This window comes from Protopterus annectens, chromosome 8.part0 (genome assembly GCF_019279795.1).
Source record: "Protopterus annectens isolate FY-2018-M chromosome 8.part0, PAN1.0, whole genome shotgun sequence".
NCBI classification, from domain to species: domain Eukaryota; kingdom Metazoa; phylum Chordata; order Ceratodontiformes; family Protopteridae; genus Protopterus; species Protopterus annectens.
Window position 1 is genome coordinate 1,192,244,455 of NC_056741.1, and position 22,059 is coordinate 1,192,266,513.

Consider the following 22,059-nt stretch of genomic DNA (forward strand, 5'->3'; position numbering starts at 1 on the left):
CATGGCAAAGCCCAGGTTTCTTCCAAATTAGTACTTAACGGTACGATTTACACTGATCCTGTTGACTTAGCCAACCTGCTAGCAAATAGGTTCAGAGTAAATTTCACCTCCATATCCCCCCAAGGGCCAATTTGACATCCCCAATACTTGTTTTACACTTCACATCTCTATAGATCAAGTGTTAAAGGCCTTATCCAAGGCAAAGAACACAGCTTCCATGGGACCTGATAGTATTTCAGGATGTATTCTGCACCATCTTCTACAAGAACTAGCTTTGCCATTGAGCACCCTATTCAAGCTTTATTTCAGCAAAATAGAGAATTGCCATTGTCATCCCCTTGCACAAAGGTGGTGCCACTACTGACCCTGGGAATTATTGCCCCATTAGCTTGACAAGTCTGATCTGTAAAGCCATGGAGCATATTGCTATGGATCTCATAAACAAGGGCATAGGCAATCTCCAAGCACTTGACCCCATCCAGTTTGGAATCGTCAAGGGCAGATCTTGCCTGTTGAACCTGGTTGACTTCTTTGTGACTGTCACCAAGGCCCTGGATGACGGTAAGTCAGTACATACAGCTTACCTTGACTTGGCGAAGGCCTTTGACACAATCCCCCACACAGGCATCATCAAGAAGCTAACACAACTTGGCATAAATCCCTATCTGATCAGGTGGGTCACCAACTGGCTCACAGAGAGGACCCACAAGGTCAAAATAGGCGCCTCCACCTCCGACAGCAGACCTGTCACTAGTGGTGTTCCCCAGGTGTCTGTCCTAGAACCTTACTGTTTGGCATCTACTTCTCAGAGGTCCAGGCAAAGACAAAAGGCCTATGGCTGACCAAGTTTGCAGATGACTGTAAGTTAGGTGCTGTCATCGACTCCCCAAATGATGTTAACATACTGCAAGAGGGTCTCACAGCAACAAATGACTGGTGCCAAAGTCATGGCCTTAAGTCAAATGCAAAAAAATATATCATGCCATTCAACAAAAACACAGCCCCTTCTGATTACTACATCAGAGGCAACCCCCTAAGCATACATCCTGTGGTGAGAAGCCTGGGTACTCAGGTTGACAACAATCTCGCATTTGACCATCATGCAGCGGCAGTGGTCAGAAAAGTCTTTTACTTGGTTCATCTCATAACTAAAGGGATTGCATCCAGAAAAAAGGAGGTTATTACCTCTCTGTACTCCTCCCTCATTAGGCCAATAATTGAGTATAATGCCCCCTTTGGTATGTACCTCACCAAACACCTGCACCGACTGGAAAGGTCACAGAAATACCTCACAAAGAAAATCCATGGCTTCCAACACTTGTCCTATATGGACAGGCTCAAATCACTATCACTCTACTTGGTATCGTACAGATTGCTCAGAGGTGATCTGTGTCTTGCCTACAAGGCAATATCAGATCCTGCCCTACTAGAGATGCTCCATATCCATAAATCTAACTCCTTGTGCATTACCCACTCAAAAGGTCTAAATCTAATATGTGACATCAACAAAATCTGCTGGAGAGACAGGTTTGCCTCCCAGAGACTGCTCCATCTCTGGAAAGACTTCCCATACATGTCAGAGTACCTCACTGAGCCTCTTCAAGGACAACCTTGATGAGTGGATGGGAATCCACAAATTTGTCCCATGGGTTCTACCTGTGTCCCTCATTAACAGGGCTGTCAAGTGCTGACTGAGGTTTCTTTTTTGGGGATGAACTCTTGCCTAGGCTTGTAAGGGCCTCATGGCCATTAGCCTAATAACCTCCTATGATCCTAGGATGATTACTTCTTTCTAATACTACCAAATTATAATACTTATCACAAGGGCTCTTTCAAATAATTCAATAATTTGCAATTCAGATAGCGTTAAAACATTTCCAGTTATTTTAAGGGGTGGATTGAAGATACTGGGTTTAAAAAGCATATTCAGCTTAGCAGTTTCATTATCAAAGAAAAACTTGAAGTTCAACTGCCTAACATAGTCTCTCAGGGTGCTGATAACTTCACATATGTTAACTCTCTTTCCTGGGATGAAGCTCCATCCTTTACTCAAAACTTGACAGGCTTCATCTGTTAAAAAATAATTGGAAAGATTAACAATTTTAAAAGCAACAGTACCTAATTTCTTCAGAAGTTGCCTCTTTTCTTCCAGTTCCTCCATTGTTACCTTCTGTTTCTCAGTATATTCCTGGTTGTTGTCACTTTTGCCCATGTCCTGTTTGTGTTTATTGCCTGCTGGTATACATAAATTGGCTGAGGAGCTGCCTTTAAAAAGGAGTGGGAAATGTTTTTAACCTTAAATGAATTGCAAATGATTGAATTATTTGATAAAAAAACTTGTTACAAGTACTATAATTTGTTGAAAATTGAGAGAGAGACTTTTTATAGTTTGATTAACAATTAAGAGGTTTTCATTTTAAAAGCTGACAGAGGTAATGCTTTGGCAGTATAGATAAGAGCAATTATGATGTCAAAATGATAGAAATATTATCTGATGCTAATTTCTATAAGGCAATGAATTATTTGGAGGTTAAAAAATCTTACTTGTTTATTGATTCTCAGATCAAAGAATGGATTTATAGTGATAGGATACTAGAATACACTAGGAAATATTTAATAACTGACAATCCTAAGGTAAGCCGAGTTTTGTCTTACCAAAAATTAATAAGGACTTAGATGACCCCTCTTTACAACCAATTGTTGCCAGTGCAAATGGTAGGACCACAAATATGGCTATTTTTGTTGACAAACATATTCAGAAAATAGTTCATTTGAGCAGCACATATATCATGGACACTTTTGATTTTATTAAAAAGGTCAAAGAAATCATTATTTGTGCGCAGCTCCCTTGGTGGCGTGGGACAATAGCCGCATAGAGGTATTCGAAATGGATCTCAGAGTGGCCATTCGGGTGGAGTACAACTGTTTGTCCTCCGCCGACATGGACTCAGGGGGGGAGGCAGCATATTTTTGATAAGATCCCGCTGCATCCTGATGACATGTGCCATATAGTTCAGGGACCTTACCAAAAAGGTCACTGAACTAAAGACTCGCTTCCCTAAGCAATCCATTGAGCGGGACTCCTTGCTCGGTGGATGGACCGAGGGGCTCTCCTGAGCTAGTTCCCTCTTCATGGCTGCCGCCATCAACATGGCATCTACGGGGGGACCCTTGCTCCAGTGGGTCCGGTCTGCGGGGGGGGCTCAATATCCTATCCAGACGTTTAGAGACTGGCTCCACGGTGTCCGGGTCCTTCCACGCCCTGGTGGTAACAAGGTCCACCAGGGGGTCGGCCGGAGGGGACACCCAAGAGGTAGACGGACCTACTTTGAATGCCTCCAGAAACATGGACTCGTCGGAGGAAGCCTTGGGGGCAGACCACCCACCTCTGATCCTAAGCATTTCCATGATGTCTCCAAAGGAGACATCCTCAGGGGGTGATCTTGGGGAGCCTTCCCCTTCATCCAAGTCCGTGTCCCCGGTTAAGGACTCAGGGAGTCCACGTGCCTCCTCTTACACTTGTGCTTGTGAGGCACCTCCTCGGGGGGGGGGGCTGTCTGAGGAGGTCTCGCCAGCAACATCCTGTTCCAAAGGAACAACCTGGGACATCGAAGCAGGCTGTCCCTGTGGCCGGGTGATGGAAGCCTGGCCCAGCAGAGAGGGAGTGCAGGGTGGAGCCGAGACAAGGGCCGGGGGTCCAGATGCTCTCGAAAGAGCCCTCTCCACTACATCGAAGGCCGAGGGGGAACCGCTCTCCCTGGGCTCCAAGAGCTGACTCCGACTCGGGTCCAATGAAGGGATCGGAGCCGGTGCCGAGACCGTCGGATCCGAATGACCAGTGTGCTCTGACCTGGATGGAGCCGAAGGCACACTGAATCCCTCGGATCCGAAGCTCGGCCCACAGCTCCGAGAGGTCATATTCGACAGACTCGAGGGCAGGGTCGGATCCGAAGTACCAAGTACTGTCGGCGCCAACCCACCCCCGGCTCTGACGCTGCCCGGCTCCAAACGCTCCGAACCCGGGAAGCGGGTCGGAGAAGGAGCAATCAGAGCAAAAAAGGGTGTTGAGCTCCTACCCAAAGGGGGGGAGGCAAGAGCACTCCCATCTGCAGCTGGGCCTGGATGAACCTCCGCATCATCCGGTCCAAGTCTGCATCTGACATACTGTAAGTCGATCTCGATGAGGCCACCGAGGCAGGCCTGGAATGCCGCCTCGATGACCTCGATGGAGATCGGACCTCCTCCTCCTTGGGTCCTGGGTAGAAACAAGGAGATCGGAGCTGAGGAGGTGGAGACCTAGAAGCTGTGGATGGAGAAGCCCGCTTAGCCGGCGGGGCCGAAGCGGAGGGCTCGGCCCGCCGCTTGTGGTGCTTCTCCCTCCGTTTCTCCCTCCTGGCCTCCCTGTCCTCCGATGCTTTAGCGGGAGTTTGAGTCCCGGCCGAAGGAAGGGGGGCAGAAGTGGCTACCACCACAGGCTGCAGTAGTGCCACAGGAGGAACGGGGGCCGAAGCCGAGTCCGGGGGCAAAAGTCCCACCAAGACCAGCTTTGACCTCCGCTCTTTCAATGCTCTGGGGTTGAACGCTGCACAAATGGTACAGCCTGAGGAGAGGTGTTCAACCCCAAGGCATCGAAAGCACCGAGTGTGGCCATCAGCCGGGGAGAGCTTATGGCCACACTCGGTACATTTTGAAAAAATGGCTTTTGGGGCCTCTGCCATACTGGGGGGAAGAAAGGTACTACACAAGCACACAGGCCCCAAAACACTAACACACACACACACACTCACTAACGACCAGCGAGGAGAGGGAAAAAAAAATATATAAAAGGTACAAATAATAAAGGGAACCTAACACTTACACACTGTTTAAAAACTAAAGACAGAAAAGGAAGAAATTACACTTATCTTTAAAAAATCGCTAAGAGCTCTGAAAATCCAGCTACTCACAAGCGCGGCAAACTAGATCTGAGGTCATGGAGGGTTGGCAGGGGATTATGGGTGAGGGGAGGAGCTAGGAGCTCGGATCCATTGGCTATGAAACAAGTTGCCGGCTCGGATCCGATATCGGATCCAAAACCCACAGGTTGCTGACAAATGAAGTCCCTATTTCAGATTAATTCTATCATTTTGTCATCATAAAAAAAGGAGCAAATTCCAAACTAGAAAATCTCCCTCCTCAGCCTCAGTAAGCAAATTTGATCACTAGTGAAAACCTCCAAAGGCTATTATGAATTGAAACTAGCCTGTGAAATAAAGGGAAACCACAAAGCCTTCTTCAGTTACATCAGAAACCTCCATGGCAAAGCCCAGGTTTGTTTCAAATTAGTCCTTAACAGTACAATTTACACTGATCCTGTTGACTTAGCCAACCTGCTAGCAAATAGGTTCAGAGCAAATTTCACCTCCATATTCCCCCAAAGGCCAATTTGACATCCCTGATACTTGTTCTACACTTCACATCTCTATAGATCAAGTGTTAAAGGCCTTATCCAAGGCAAAGAACACAGCTTCCATGGGACCTGATAGTATTTCAGAATGTATTCTGCACCATCTCCTATGAGAATTAGCTTCGCCATTGAGCACCCTATTCAAGCTTTATTCCAGCAGAATGGAGAATTGCCATTGTCATCCCCTTGCACAAAGGTGGTGCCACTACTGACCCTGGGAATTATTGCCCCATTAGCTTGACAAGTCTGATCTGTAAAGCCATGGAGCATATTGTTATGGATCTCATAAACAAGGACATAGGCAATCTCCAAGCACTTGACCCCATCCAGTTTGGAATTGTCAAGGGCAGATCTTGCCTGTTGAACCTGGTTGACTTCTTTAAGACTGTCACCAAGGCCCTGGATGAGGGTAAGTCAGTACATACAGCTTACCTTGACTTGGCCAAGGCCTTTGACACAATCCCCCACACAGGCATCATCAAGAAGCTAACACAACTTGGCATAAATCCCTATCTGATAAGGTGGGTCACCAACTGGCTCACAGAGAGGACCCACAAGGTCAAAATAGGCACCTCCACCTCCGACAGCAGACCTCTCACTAGTGGTTTTCCCCAGGGGTCTTCCTAGGACCCTTACTGTTGGCATCTACTTCTCAGAGGTCCAGGCAAAGACAAAAGGCCTGTGGCTGACCAAGTTTGCAGATGACTGTAAGTTGGGTCCTGTCATTGACTCCCCAAATGATGTTAACATACTGCAAGAGGGTCTCACAGCAACAAATGACTGATGCTAAAGTCATGGCCTTAAGTCAAATGCAAAAAAAATGTATCATGCCATTCAACAAAAACACAGCCCCTTTTGATTACTACATCAGAGGCAACCCCCTAAGTATACAACCTGTGGTGAGAAACCTGGGTACTCAGGTTGACAACAATCTCACATTTGACCATCATGCAGTAGCAGTGGTCAGAACAGCCTTTTACTTGGTTCATCTCATAACTAAAGGGATTGCATCCAGAAAAAAGGAGGTTACTACCTATCTGTACTCCTCCCTCATTAGGCCAATAATTGAGTATAATGCCCCCCTTTGGTATGTACCTCTCCAAACACCTGCACCAACTGGAAAGGTCACAGAAATACCTCACAAAGAGAATCCATGGCTTCCAGCACTTGTCCTATATGGACAGGCTCAAATCACTATCACTCTACTTGGTATCGTACAGATTGCTCAGAGGTGATCTGTGTCTTACCTACAGGGCAATATCAGATCCTGCCTCACTAGAGATGCTCCATATCCATAAGTCTAACTCCTTGTGCATTACCACTCGAAAGGTCTAAATCTAATATGTGACATCAACAAAACCTGCTGGAGAGACAGGTTTGTCTCCCAGAGGCTGCCCATCTCTGGAAAGATTTCCCATACATGTCAGAGTACCTCACTGACCCTCTTCAAGGACAACATTGATGAGTGGATGGGAATCCACAAATTTGTCCCATGGGTTCTACCAGTGTCCCTCATTAACAGGGCTATCAGGTGCTGACTGAGGTTTCTTTTTTGGGGATAAACTCTTGGCTAGGCTTGTAAGGGCTGCAGGGCCATTATCCTAGTAACTTCCTATGATCCTAGGATGATTACTCCTTTGTAATACTACCAAATTATAGTACTTATCACAAGGGTTTTTTCAAATAATTCAATCATTTGCAATTCAGATAACGTTAAAACATTTCCAGCTATTTTTAAGGGGTGGATTGAAAATACTGGGTTTAAAAAACATATTCAGCTTAGCAGTTTCATTATCAAAGAAAATCTTGAAGTTCAACTGCCTAACCTAGTCTCTCAGGGTGCTGATAACTTCACATATGTTAGCCCTCTTTCCTGGGATGAAGCTCCATCTTTTACTCAAAACTTGACAGGCTTCATCTGTTAAAAAATAATTGGAAAGATTAACAATTTTAAAAGCAACAGTACCTAATTTCTTCAGAAGTTGCCTCTTCTCTTCCAGTTCCTCCATTGTTACCCTGTTTCTCAGTATATTCCTGGTTGTTGTCACTTCTGCCCATGTCCTGTTTGTGTTTGTTCCCTGCTGGTATACATAAATTGGCTGAGGAACTGCCTTTAAAAAAGAGTTGGAAATGTTTTTAACCTTAACTGAATTACAAATTATTGAATTATTTGATAAAAAATCTTGTTACAAGTACTATAATTTGTTAAAAATTGAGACAGAGACTTTTTATAGTTTGATTAACAATGAAGAGGTTTTCATTTTAAAAGCTGACAAAGGTAATGCTTTGGCAGTATAGACAGGAGCAATTTTGATGTCAAAATGATAGAACTGTAATCAGATGCTAATTTCTATAAGGCAGTGACTTATTTGGAGGTTAAAAAATCTTACTCGTTTATTGATTCTCAGATCAAAGAATGGTTTTATAGTGGTAGGATACTGGAATCCACTAGGAAATATTTAATAACTGACAATCCTAAGGTAAGCTGAAGTTTTGTCTTACCAAAAATTAATAAGGACTTAGTTGACCCATTGTTGCAAGTGCAAATAGTAAGACTAAAAATATGGCTATTTTTGTTGACAAACATCTTCAGAAAATAGTTCATTTGAGCAGCGCATATATCAAGGACACTTTTGATTTTATTAAAAAGGTCAAAGAAATCATTATTTGTGAAACTGTTTTGTTAGTGACTTTGGATATTAGATCTCCTTGAGATGTTATACCCAGTGCTGAAGGGATGGAAGATGTGAGATTTGAATTATTGAAATCTAAATTATATTTGAGCAATACTGTGAATTTGTCGATGGAATCATTAGATTTCATTTTAAGATACAACTTATTTGAATTCTAAAGCAATTTTTTGTCAAATAAATGGCATAGCTATGGGGCAGTGATGGCCCCCAGCTATGCAAATATCTTCATGCATGGGTGGGAAACAGTCACCATCTTAAAATAGATTTTTAGTTAATGTTGTGACTTTCAAGCATTTTATTGACAATGTTTTTTGATTTGAAGAGGGGGAGAACAGTCCTTAAAGGAGTTCATTAATTACACTAACAGTATAAATTCTTATTTAAAATTTACTTGTGAGTATAGCTTAACTCATACACATTTTTTGCACGTTACTGTCTTTAAAGCTGGTAATAAGTTGATCATGACAATATATAAGAAGGAAATGCATAATAATTCATATTTGCATTATAAAAGTATGCACCCTAAAAAGACAAAAGAAAATGCTGCCAAAGGACAACTTATGCGAATAAGTAATGTAATAGTGAGAGATGAGGATTTTTTATAAGAGGATTTGAGTTTATGTAATAAACTGTTGAATAGAGAGTACCCAGAGAAATTAGGGTGTGATCGTTTTACCAAAGTAATTTATCTTAGAAATCAGGTAAGGAAGGACAATAGTAAATCTAAGGAAAGGGACTTTAAATCATCTATCTGTATGCAAATTCAGAATAGTATTGATGCCACAGCCATCAAAAATATTGTAGGTAATAATTGGAAGATTTGTAGTGCGAGTTCTGAGATCATTAAGGTAGCAGGTGATCATCCACTGTTTATATAAAAAAGGGTAAGAGTTTTAAAAATTATTTTCAAGTGAAATTAAACATGCCAAATGAAAAGTGTCACAAAACAGGCACGGGAAAGTGTTTGAACTGCAATCTGTGCAATTTTCTGTACACTGCTGCCAATGAAATTACTATTAACAATTACAGTATTAAGATCAAAGGATGTTTTACTTGTAAGTCCAAATTTGTGATTTATTTGGTCTTTTGTGTTTTGTGTATGGCATTTTATGTGGGTCGTACTGTGAGAGAATTATACAAAAGAATTTATGAACACAAATATGCAGTACAGGCAGGGGATGAAAATAATATCTTGGGTAGGTACTTAAATAATGGTAAATGTAAGGTTGTATTTAAGTTTTTAGTACTGGATGATATAAAAAATCCAAAAAGAATGTTTAATGCTGAGGATGAATTGGGGTGTTTGGAATATTCATGGTAGGTCAAATTAAATGCCTGTTCTCTTCCAGGGCTGAATAATCAAAAAGATTTTGTAGCCTATTTAAAAAGAAAATGGTTAAAATGTTAATTGGCAATTAAGCATGTGATTAGATTTTAAATATTTAAGCAGTTTTTAATGATGTAACTTTCAGTCTGATAGAGCCTCAGTTTGTGAATGATGATTACATCCATTTTTTTTGTATGACTGTAGCCTTTTTTCTTCTGATGTACATTAATGATGAAAAACAAGCGATCAAGGCAAAGAGAGGATAACTTCAACCATGAGGAAAATCCACCATCATGGCAGCCCTTAAGACATTTGGAAAAGTCTGATTGGTAAAGGGGGACCCAAACAAGTAGATAGGACACACGTCTGGAATCATGCAGTAAGTGGCAGACATTGCACATGAACACAGTGTAAGAAGAAGGCAAATGACATGATAGGATGTGCTAAAAGCAAGTCGAGGCAGAATGCAATTGCCTGTACCAGTACTGCGGGAGACCTCCTACAATTATTCCAGTAACACTACACCTCTTTATCTATGGGGATATATTTGACACAGATGATGATTGCACTGGGATAATCAGAGGAGATGTGAACCCTGGCTGTGACCAATGTCTGCTGCAGCAATACTCATCTGCTCATGAAGGATTGTTTAAAAACAGTTTCATATATTCATGTAGAGAACTCAATGCTGGCAAAGGGTAATTACATTAAACAATTGACAATTACTATTACTTTGGAGAAGTTTCCATAGCAGCACTGAATATCAATGAAGTTAGTGTGCATGGTAAATTTCCCATACACCATCTTAGTAAGCATACAGTAGTGTATGCTATTTCATTATGAGCAATGGTTTCAAATATCTTTTTACAGGGTCAGCATCAGAAAGAAACAGTTCCACAATACCAATGAATTTGGAGGATATCAACAGCAGAATGTCTATTGGTCATAATGATGATGAAAACATGATCATATTAATGAGGCAGCCTGAAGAATGTGACATACAGTCCCCAAGTTTAATGACAGAATGTCACAAACCACAACATGTTAGTAACTCTGCAAGAAGTGATAGTATCACAAAGTCAAGCATATGCTAGCATTGCACTCATGCTTGTATTGGAGGGACAGTCGTTCACCTCTACACTGGTATCTCCAAACCCAGAAAAACAATTTGATGATACTGGCAGGCATTCAGAAGTAACACTGCCCACAGTGATACCTTTACAAAGGGGAGCAGGTGCAGACATTTGTTACAACTAACCCAGGAAACATGAAATGCATTGGACGCTCAGCAGCAAATGTGCTGTGACATTGTTAGTGCTCAGAACATTGCCACAGAGTCAGCTGCAAATGGTCAGAGCCCTCCTGGGTTTGCAAGAGCATTTCCAGCACTGCTTCAAAATGGCGGAGAGCAGAGATAATGCCATTATTACACTAATGAGTAGTACGGTGGCACAGCAAGCATCCATAGCTGCCTACATTCATTTACTACTCAGGACTCCACTCTTGGAAGATAAGGAGAATGGGGAACAGTCCAGACCCATGGCCAGAGATCACATGAGACTCCAAGTGCTTCTCAGGAATGTAATGCAACTAGTCAGGGAGGACAATTAAGACAGATTTCATACAGACCACATCAGTGTTCATCTACACCTACCCAAACCTCTAATGTGAGGTCCTGATCACGGTCACTGTGCATTGTTAGATCAGTGTCTGCAAGGCTACCTGCATCAGTTAGGTCATGACCTTGATCCAACTCCCCTACAATTATCTTCAGAGTCACTTCCACTGCCACCTAGCCTATCCTTAGGAGATATGTATGACTCATTTGATCTTGAACAAATGTTAATTAATTCTGACAATACTGTGACTTTCAATTTTACCTTAATAAAGACTGTTGAATGGTTTAGCTAGATGAGGAAGGACATATCAAAAGCAAAAATGTTGCAGGTGGGTTGGGACACTTTATAGCGGTATGCATTACATCTTTGCAGTAGTACTTCTTAGAGCTACAATAAACATGGAAATAAATCTGCATGACATATCATGACATTTAAACCAGTGCTCTATGTATTAACATTCCTACAGCTGACAGTTACCTACACCTGGAAAGTATTAGTACGTGACTTTTCATGGAAACATAGTAATGAGAAAATTACACATCTGAAATGAGTAGCCTGCTCACTAAACAAACACTGCTGCCATTTCACCCTTGCCACTGCACAAATGATATTTTTTGACTCTGAAGTCACCACAGCAAACAGCATCTGATAACGAATTGCAAAATATGAAAAAAGTGATACGTTTTCACTACAATGCACATTTTTACTAATTATACTAAATGAGGACATTCTGTACATGAATACTTCTGTACACCACTTCTAAACAATTTTGCAAAACATTTAAAAAGGTGATTATTACTTATATGATGCCTTACATCATCACTGAGCAGGAGACAGTAAGTACTCAAGCATGACTTATGCAAACAATAATGTGAATAACTTTATGAAATAAAAAAAAATAATAATTTTAAGAGAGAGAACGTCAGATGAACAGTGACAGTAGACCATGTATCACACAGCATAGCTCACAGTTATCACTGCATACATCAGTTATACTCTATGCATTTCTTACAAGAAAGGAAATAATAACCTGAATGGTATGGTTCATAGTTCTGGACTAAACTCCACCTCTTTACCTACACTGCCATATGCTGTACAAGACCCTACTGCACAGGGTCCCTTACTACTGCAGCTGCTAGCTGGATATCATTAGTTGCAGTGGGACTGGAGCTGGAAGCTGCAATGACAGCATGGGTCACTTCATTAGCAGACTGGCACATAATCACGTTATGCAGAATGCAACATGCAGTAAACATCCTACTTACAGTAGCTGGGTCATACTGAAGGACACCCTCACACTCGTCCAAGCTACTGAAACAGTTCTTCAGGAGGCTAAAAACCCTATCAATCTATGGGAATACAGGTCTGGGCCAGGGATGTGTTATAGGTCTCTTTAGCAGGTCCACTTGGATTTCTCACTTGTGTCATGAGCCATGGCTCCAGTAGACATCCAACATCACCTGAAAAACAAGAAAAAAAAGCAGAGAGAGAGGGGGCAAAACAAAGAAAACGTGTTTTAGTATTCCACTATACAATTTAAAATAAATAAGTTAAATACAATATAAAAATATATATTTTTTCAGCTCAACAACAAGATGGCCACTGGGCATCTTGACATGCTGGAAGAGGCAGTAGAGTGAGTTAGTGTGCCAGATATGGGAATCATGTGCACTGCCAGGATGCTGGGCAGACAAATTGGTGATACAGCCCTATGCATCGCACACTACCTGGCAGTTGATGGAATGGTAGCCCTTCCTACTATGGTACTGCTCCCCCTGTGGATCACAAAGGCCCCTAATTGCAACATGGGTGCAATCTATCACACAAAGTACCTTGGGGAAACATGCCACCCTGTAAAAGGCACTCATAGTCCTGGCTTGGTCTTGAGGTGACACTTAGAGATAGATGTACTTATCTACATGTGCCAGGAGTACATCCAGGAACTGCTGCAGTATCCTTGAGGCAGAGGCCTGTGAGATCCTAAATGTGTCCCTAGTCTGTCTCTTGAAGGTTCCTGTGGCAAGTATAGTGACAGCTATACATTTCTTAGTGTTCACATGTATAGAAAGTCCATGTATTCCTCCAGGACCCCTATGGTGGTCATACATATCTGCTAATACCCTTTTAATGTCCCTGTCCACTTGTCAAGTATATCACGATTATTTAAGTTATAATGAGCTATCCTCTGGTTATATCTCTGCCTTCTTGGCCAGTGAGCACTGCTTGGTGCATTGGTTTTGGCCTAGCTAAGACAAGCAGCTCTCACCTAGAAATAGCAATGATGTGGGAATTAAATTGTGTAGCTATTGTGTCTGAAACCTTGGGGTTGGTGGGTGGGGAGTAAGGGTATAGTCTTTGTTGAGACGAGTATTAATGTTTTGCCAAAATTTTCTGGGGTTAAATTGGTGGGTTTGCTGATCTGAAAGGAAATAGTTTTGCTTGTCTATTTTTATCTTTTGCTTAGTCTGGTTACATAGCTGCTGATATATTTTGTGGTCTATGTTATTTTTGGTAGTGTGGTAAGTGACCCATGCCCTGTCTATTTGCTTCAGAAGTGCTAGGGTATCTTTAGAAAGTAAAGGCATATGCCTAGTTTTTGCTGTTATTTTTCTTATGGGTGTTAGATTTAGTATTTTAAGAAAGGTATTGTTGAAGTAAAGGTCTGCCTGATCAAGTGGGAGGTTTCTTAGAGGTGACCAGTTACTTTGCTGAAAAAGATGGTTGAAAGTGGAGGAGGAGAATATTTTTTTGTTCCTGATAAATCTATGTATTGTGTTGGTTTGTGTCTGAGCTCATTTTCTGTACAGGAAGGTAGGTGAGTGGTCACCGAGGGAATCTTGAAGGCAGCCTGCTAAATAACTTAGATTGGGTTTGTTAGTTAGTATCCAATCTAGTGTGGACTGCTTTTTAGAGTTTTTATTTAGCCAGGTTGGACAGGATATGATTTGGGTGAAATTAAAGAGATTTAGGACATTGTAGGGGCTGTTGATGGTGAAGGAATGCCAATCCAGGTTAACATCACTGAAGATAATGTTTTCCTGGCTGAAATTAGTTGATGCCCAAGTGAGAAGATTTTTCAATTATGGGTAAGTTGTTGCCAAGTGGGAGGTAGGTGGTTATGATAATAATAGATTTGTTAGGGTTTATTACTAGGTGTGTTGTTAGGATTTTGGGGTTAGGTAGGTCAGGAGGGGCACAGTTTAATAGTTCCAGGTTGAGTGTGTCTTTATACATAATAGTGACATCACCACCCCTTTTGTTTGGTCTGTCAAATCTAATTATGTTATATCAATTTGTAATAATTTCCTTGTTTTTGATGCAGGGCTTTAGCCAGGTTTCAGTTATTGCTGCAATGTCAGGTAAGTAGGAGTTAAGGGTTGCATGGAATTACGATGCTATGGAGGTTAAAGTTTATAAAGACTAGGTCTGTGTTGTTGGTCTTTGGAAGTGGGGGAAGGGGGTGCTGGTCAGTATTATGTTGTAGAGAAACTGGTGGAAGGCTGGTTGGGAAAATGGTTGGGTAATGATGGGTGTAGGTGAGAGGACCAGAGTTGGGGTGGATGTCAGCCTGGCATTTAATTTGTGTTATATTATATACAGCGAGTTGTCTGAATTTATTGGTGAGTTTTATACATCTGTGAGTTGAAGGTTAAGTCCTATGTGTGGGTAAATGTTTGAAAGGTAGGAAGAGAAAGGTAGTTGTGTCATAGAGCTGTTAGCTAATGGCTACATATGTGTGGGTTTGGCTGTTGGAGTAGGATAGAGGGAGAGCAGGTGATTGAAGGTGAATGATGGTGCATGAATGGTGGGAGGTGGAGTTAAGCAAGAGGTATAGTAGGTGGAGTAGGAGAGTACTGGCTACCAAGAGGTTAAGGTGGGCCATAGTGGATGGTTGAAAAGGTGTGGTGTGGAGATGAGAGGAAGGGGAGGTGACTGAGGCAGGTATTATATAGGCTGGAGGTAGAAGAGGGTGTAGTTATTTTAGGCATAAATTTAGGAAAAGAGGGGGTGGGTGGAAATGGGGGTAGGGTGGAGTGAAGTGAATGGTGAAGGGAGCTGGATACACTGGCCTGCTAGCTGCCATGATGATTGCAAGCTTGGGGGTATCATTGAAAAACTGCAGACACTATCATTTTTCAAGAAAGTCTATCTCTGACTAACAAATAGTGCAAAAGCCATGGCCTTAAACTCGATGCTAAGAAATGCATAACTGTACCCTTTGGGAAGTCAACAATCCTGGATAATTACCATGTTGATAATACACCCTAAGAGTCAACCCAGTGGTCAGAGATCTAGGTACACATGTAAATAGTAACCTTACCTTCGACCACCATGTGGCCACAGTGGTGAGAAATCTTATTATATTGCACAACCTATAAGTAAAGCATGGCATGTAGGCCCAAAGAGGTCATTATCTCATTGTACTCTGCCCTTTTCAGACCAATCATAGAGTACAATGCTCCCCTTGGTATGTACCTGACCAGGCATATGCAGCAACTAAAGTGACCTCAGAGGTTTCTTACAAAAAGAATACAAGGTGTAACAAATCTGTCTTATGGAGAGCACCATAAAGAAATTTCCCTCTACTCAGTCTCCTATAGATTGCTGAGGGGTGATCAATGCCTGGCTTACAAGGCATTCGCAAACCCCACACTTATGAATCACCTTCATATTCATAAGTCAAAGAGTACCTGAAATACAAGGTCTGTGGACCTGAATTTTATTTGTGACTTAAACAGAATATGCTGGAGAGATAGATGTGTGTCCAAAAGACTGCTCCTCCTATGGAACAGGTTTCCTATCCATGTGAGGCTGTGTTTGTCTATTACCCAGATTAAGTGCAACTTAGACCATTGGATGGGGAATAGGAAATTTACACCAGGCCTGGAACCCTTGTATGTTATGGACAGAGATGGCCTCCTGTTTAGATACAGGACATTATTACTCTTTCAGGAAAACTTTGCCAGGCTTAGAAAGGCCCCCACTCCCACCCGGGGTCATTAGCCTAGTAACAGTCTATGAATCTATGAATAAATGTATTTATTTTATTTATTTAATTATTTAACATTTGTTTACCGGGAAAGTCCGACTTGGAACAAAACCAATTTTCAGTGGAGACCCAGGGAGAAAGGCACCAGATGCATGTTTTTGTAATGTTATGTAATGTTACATTTAATGTAAATGTTCGATTGTAATGTAAATGTTCGATTCCTAAATTAGAATATACTTTTCTATCATTGCTTCTTGATCAAGACAGAATACTTCCCTCATTCAATCAGAAAAAAATAATGTACCAAGATTTATACTTCCAACTACAGGGAATACCACGAACTACTACAGCTTAAACTTACTGGCTACCTGGTAGTGCTACAGCTTCTCTTCTCTTGAGTACCCTTACCTTTAAAATTATTCCAAATAACTATTGTTCACCTTTAATCAACAAACTTTCATTCAGAAACACATCCAGCTCTCTCCATACTTCTGATTGTATACAGTCATAGAGAACTCCCTTTACTCACTCTATACATGTAAAAGATCATTTTCCAAACTGATTCAGTCATCTGTAACTCTATAACTGCAGATATTAGACCACTGGATAATCTCAATTTGAAATCACTATAAATTATCTAGTTAATGAGATCAAACGCATCTGCTTTAGAGAGGCTGGTTTATCACAAGACTAAATCCTCAGTGCACCAAACATACATTTCTTACTCTACATCACAACTAACAATGATTACTATCATTGCTGGGGAAAATGTGTGACTTACAGCTTGTACTGTTAAGTAGAACAGTTGTTATACATGTTTTGTTCTTTTTGTATAAAATCTTATTTGTGCTGTGTAATATTTTGTAATTCTTTATTTTGTGTACCTATCTATATGGATTGTGTATGCCTGTTTTGGTCCTGGTCATTGCTGAAATGGTTCCTGGATCAGTCCACTACAAATAATGCAATAAATAAATACATTTCTCTGATACATTTAATTATGAAACAGTTCACTGGCACACACACATATGTTTTATATATTTGCAGATAACAGCACAGCAATACCAGGTACATCTGTTTACAGCACATTGAAAACAAGTTTCACAGCCAAACCAGGTATGAATACTAAGTTATTTCTGTCATTATCAAAACTTGGGGTATAAGTGACAAAAATCATTGTGGTTACACTAGAATGAAATGTGTTAAAAATTAATGTTGGTGCTTCAGTGACTTACTGGTACTAATATGGTAAAATTAGATGCAGCATGCATGTGACAACACCATACTTTTTTTTACATTTAGTTTATTCATTTGTTATATTGGCAAGCATACAAAGCAACTGTCCCCCTTAACAGAGCCAGAAGCATTATCTTCTTATGCAACTTACTTAGAATGCCACAACATACAAGTGTAAATTAAGGAATTAAATTCAGGAAAATGTGATCATAAACTTAATCATTACACACTATGCTGTACTGCCAAGACAGTTCCTTCTGTAGTGACATCTCACTTTAATCCCAGCAGCTCTGTTTTTGTTTCCAAGTTGCAATTTCAGTGTACATAATACTGGACAGGTAACTTTACAATCTTCTTATATCTAAGCCACGTAGCTTCCAAAACAGAAACAGGCTGCTGTTGGCATTTTCTGCTATGCAATGGGAATGTACTGTCACTTTATGACTGATGATGTGCACCTGTAGGTTGGAAGCTTCATTAGGTCAGAAGATGCACTTGAATTCATTAAAAAATCAATTTACTTTCCACCCTATTCATTTTGTTCCAGTTCGTTCCCTAACTTTGTATTGCAAGTGAAACTTTGGGAGCTGACAACTACATTTCATTTTAAGGCATAATTTGGGGGGAATGAACTCAGGCAGCATGTACTGTTGACTCCTCTAAGTTGTTTGGTACAGAAGAGTTTTATTCATTTAGCTTATTCAGTTTTGGTACAGTAGAGTTATTCATGTTGGTGTACTGCTGCTTGCTTGGTTTTACTACAGTAGAGTTTTATTCATATTAGCTTACCGTTGCTTATTCATTTTGGTACAGTAAAGCTTTATTCATGTTGGCAAGACCGTTGCTTATTCAGTTTTTGCACAATATAGATTTATTCATATTTGTATACTGTTGCATATTCAGTTTTGGTACAGTAGAGTTTTATTCATGTTGGCAGGACTGTTGCTTATTCAGTTTGGTACAGTAAAGCTTTATTCATGTTAGCAGGACTGTTGCTTATTCAGTTTTGGTATAGTACAGTTTTATTCATGTTGGCAGGACTGTTGCTTATTCAGTTTTGGTACAGTACAGTTTTATTCTTGTTAGCTTACTGTTGCTTATTCAGTTTTGGTACAGTAGAGTTTTATTCATGTTGGCATACAGTTGCTTATTCAGACTTATAGTTCACCTTCCATTAGGTGACTGTTTTTATGACTGATTTACCCCCAGATTCACTATCCTTCCATGCAGGACTAGCTTAGTCCTGCATGGAAGTGGCCATTTAGGAGCAGGATGGCAGCTCGCCATGAATATTAATGAAGGTGTGCTGCCTGAGCTCCTAAACGTACACGGAGCATGTACGAGTGCAGGGGGCCTGTCTGAGAACAGAGCTCTCAGAATATACACTCCCCTGCAATGAAGAACAGCAGAATATGAAGAATAGAATGAGCGAGACCGCTCATAGGTGTTTGCATACTCCCAGCAACATCCCCCCATGTTTACAAGAGCAATAGTTAAAACATAAAATATAAAGAATTTTTTTATGAAGCAGATGAAATTTAACCATAGGCATGCGGGTTTGCCCATCACTTAGCTACAGTTAATGCAGCTTAAATGGGACAAGAGGATAAAAAGCAAGATATATGCAAATGAAACAGTACAGTAATAGTGTAGTGGGCAGTGCATTTGCCTTATGAGCAGTCATTCCTGGTTTGAGTCCCACTCCAGTACAATCCATTTTCCATGTCAAATCACTGTATGATCAATTTATTTTGTTGCATAACCTACGATAACATATATTTACAACATTTATATATTTAGAACATATATTTGTGAACTGGAGAACTGCATTAAATGCAGTTGTGAGGTGTCATTTTCATAATGTTGCAAAGTCCACAGAAAATCAAAAGTGCCCCATACAGTATATGTACACAGGTATCAGAGATACAAATGGAAGGTAAAATGTGTAATGACTGATAACTCCATACAGTTTCCAAATCCACCACATTCCCAAGAACCAGTAGACATTACTGTCTAAATTAGTGCAGTGGTAAGCAGGAATAAGCTTTAGAAAGCAAGTGTAAGCACTATTAAGCAGTAGTAAGCAGGAATAACCATATGTAAGCAGTAGTAAGTGGAAGTAAGCATATGTAACAGTAGTAAGCCCGTTTGCGCGGGGGTAAGCAATGCGCGCACAGGTTAAGCAAAACTGAAGCTAACTCTCTGTAAGCATATTTACCCGGAGGTTAGAACTTTTTACCTTCATGAAAACCCACTTACAATTGCTTAAAAGTGCCTTAATCACTCTGTATGCATCAGCCGCTGTTCTGGCCAGAAACAGAATAAACAGCTTTTGCAGGTCCTGAGCCCAGGACCCTGTACACTATAGTCATAGTAGTTAACCACTAACCCATCACAGCAGTACATAAGACTGAGGTATCACCAAACAGATCCTCACTATAGGGAATTCAAACTGGACATGTGAAAGGAATCTATATACAGTTTTATGTTGTATAACCTACTACATAACATAAATATGTGAACTGGAGTACTGCATTAAGCCCAGATGTGAGGTGTCATTGTAATAAAGTGTTGAAAGCCCCTAATAAATACAAGGACCACATACAGGGTACGTACACATAAATCATTGATACCAAATGCATATATAACATGTAATGAATAATTAATCAATGCCACAATGCAAATATAATGCAACCTACATGCAAATATAATGCAGCTTAAATATTAAGCAATGTTAAGCATTTCACAGCCCAGCTTAGTAGGTGTAAGCAATGTGTAGGCCAGCTAACTCAGTCTGCCCATTGGTAAACCCCTTTAAGCAATGCCAACCTTAGGTAAGCAGGTTTGCCCATAGTTTAGCCTTTTCAAAATTGTCCAATCATGGAAAAGTGCAGAAAACTGGCCCTATTTATACTCAACGGCCAGGAATACATCTCATAACTGGTTGTAGCTTCCCCTTGTAGGCACTATGTCTGGAATGAGAGAGGGTGTGCACTTTCAGGCACAGTGCTGGTGCATCCAGGAGTCCAGAGTCATGACAGGACTCCTTGTGAAAGACCATGACATGAGACTGCTGCAGGGCCAGTACCAGGGTTCCCAATACAAAGCAGAAGCCTGGGACCATCTCACCCGTGACCTCATCAGTGCCACTGGCATACCCCAAGATGGTGAGCAGGTCAGGCATCAGTATGCTGACCAGAAGTGGTGAAAGGGTGATCTCTTGGATTAGTGGATCCAAGAGGCTAGGAGGACAGGGGAGGTCCCAGCCATAAGTAAGTATCAGTTTATTACCTGTTTAATAATTGCCAGCTCATGTATATTATGGATAGGTATAGCTAAATATTCCTCTTATGTCTTTCACAGTGGCAAATGAGCAGGCTATGAACCAGGAGGCCCATGGATGTCACTTGGAGCGGTTGCGACTTGAGGCAGGTTAGTAATACTCTTGCGGGTACTGTCATAGGAAATAAATCTAAAAATACTAGTAAGTTAATTGCCTCTATAAAACCTGTATTGTTTAAGGCATGTACTGCATACACCAGAGAATATGGCAGGAAGAGTCTCATATAGGTTGTATGAAAATAAAAGCATAATAGCCTGTCAATAAAGGTCTAACTGCTGGACTTGGGTATCATATGGTAATGTAGATTTGCAATCACTTAATAGTACTGTTGTATTAAGCACTGTTACCCACACTGTGCAACATAAATAAAATGTGTAGGAATGTCTGTATATGACTGGTGTAACCCCAAGGCCCTATTAAAATCCAACAGCCAGGAATACATATCATAACTGGTTGTAGCTTCCCCTTGAAGGCACTATGTCTGGAATGGGAGAGGGTGTGCGCTTTCGGGCACAGTGCTGGGGCATCCAGGGGTCCAGAGTCATGACAGGACTCCTTGTGAAAGGCCATGACATGAGACTGCTGCAGGGCCAGTACCAGGGTTCCCAATACAAAGGAGAAGCCTGGGACCATCTCACCCGTGACCTCACCAGTGCCACTGGCATACCCCGAGATGGTGAGCAGGTCAGGCATCACTATGCCGACCTGAAGTGGTGAAAGGGTGATCTTTTGGATCAGTGGATCCAAGAGGCTAGGAGGACAGGGGAGGTCCCAGCCATAAGTAAGTATCAGTTTATTACCTGTTTAATAATTGCCAGCTCATGTATATTATGGATAGGTATAGCTAAATATTCCTCTTATGTCTTTCACAGCGGCAAGTGAGCAGGCTATGAACCAGGAGGCCCATGGATGTCACTTGGAGTGGTTGCGACTTGAGGCAGGTTAGTAATACTCTTGCAGGTACTGTCACAGGAAATAAATCTAAAAATACTAGTAAGTTAATTGCCTCTATAAAACCTGTATTGTTTAAGGCATGTACTGCATACACCAGAGAATATGGCAGGAAGAGTCTCATATAGGTTGTATGAAAATAAAAGCATAATAGCCTGTCAATAAAGGTCTAACTGCTGGACTTGGGTATTATATGGTAATGTAGATTTGCAATCACTTAATAGTACTGTTGTATTAAGCACTGTTACCCACACTGTGCAACATAAATAAAATGTGTAGGAATGTCTGTATATGACTGGTGTAACCCCAAGAGGTCAAGTAGTACAACTGAGAGAGACATAGACAGAAAACAGTGAAAAGACAGCGAACAAAATCCAAATAGCACACTCAACTGAGACGTGAACTGTTGTATTTATAGCACACACAGCCATGGTTTGAATCCTGGGAGTGGTAG

The 22,059-nt window shown here is 41.2% G+C and overlaps 1 protein-coding gene across 2 annotated transcripts in view; it reads left to right on the forward strand.

The window, feature by feature from the left end:
* The window catches only part of LOC122809295, a 328,407-nt gene that overhangs the window by 178,129 nt on the left and 128,219 nt on the right, over positions 1-22,059 (forward strand). The window contains exon 4 of one of the 2 annotated variants that reach the window (XM_044080677.1): positions 17,123-17,191. The exons of the other annotated variant lie outside the window; for it this stretch is intronic. Coding sequence (XP_043936612.1) covers positions 17,123-17,191 — 69 coding nt within the window. The remainder of the gene's footprint in view (positions 1-17,122; positions 17,192-22,059) is intronic. 2 annotated transcript variants of the gene reach the window in all.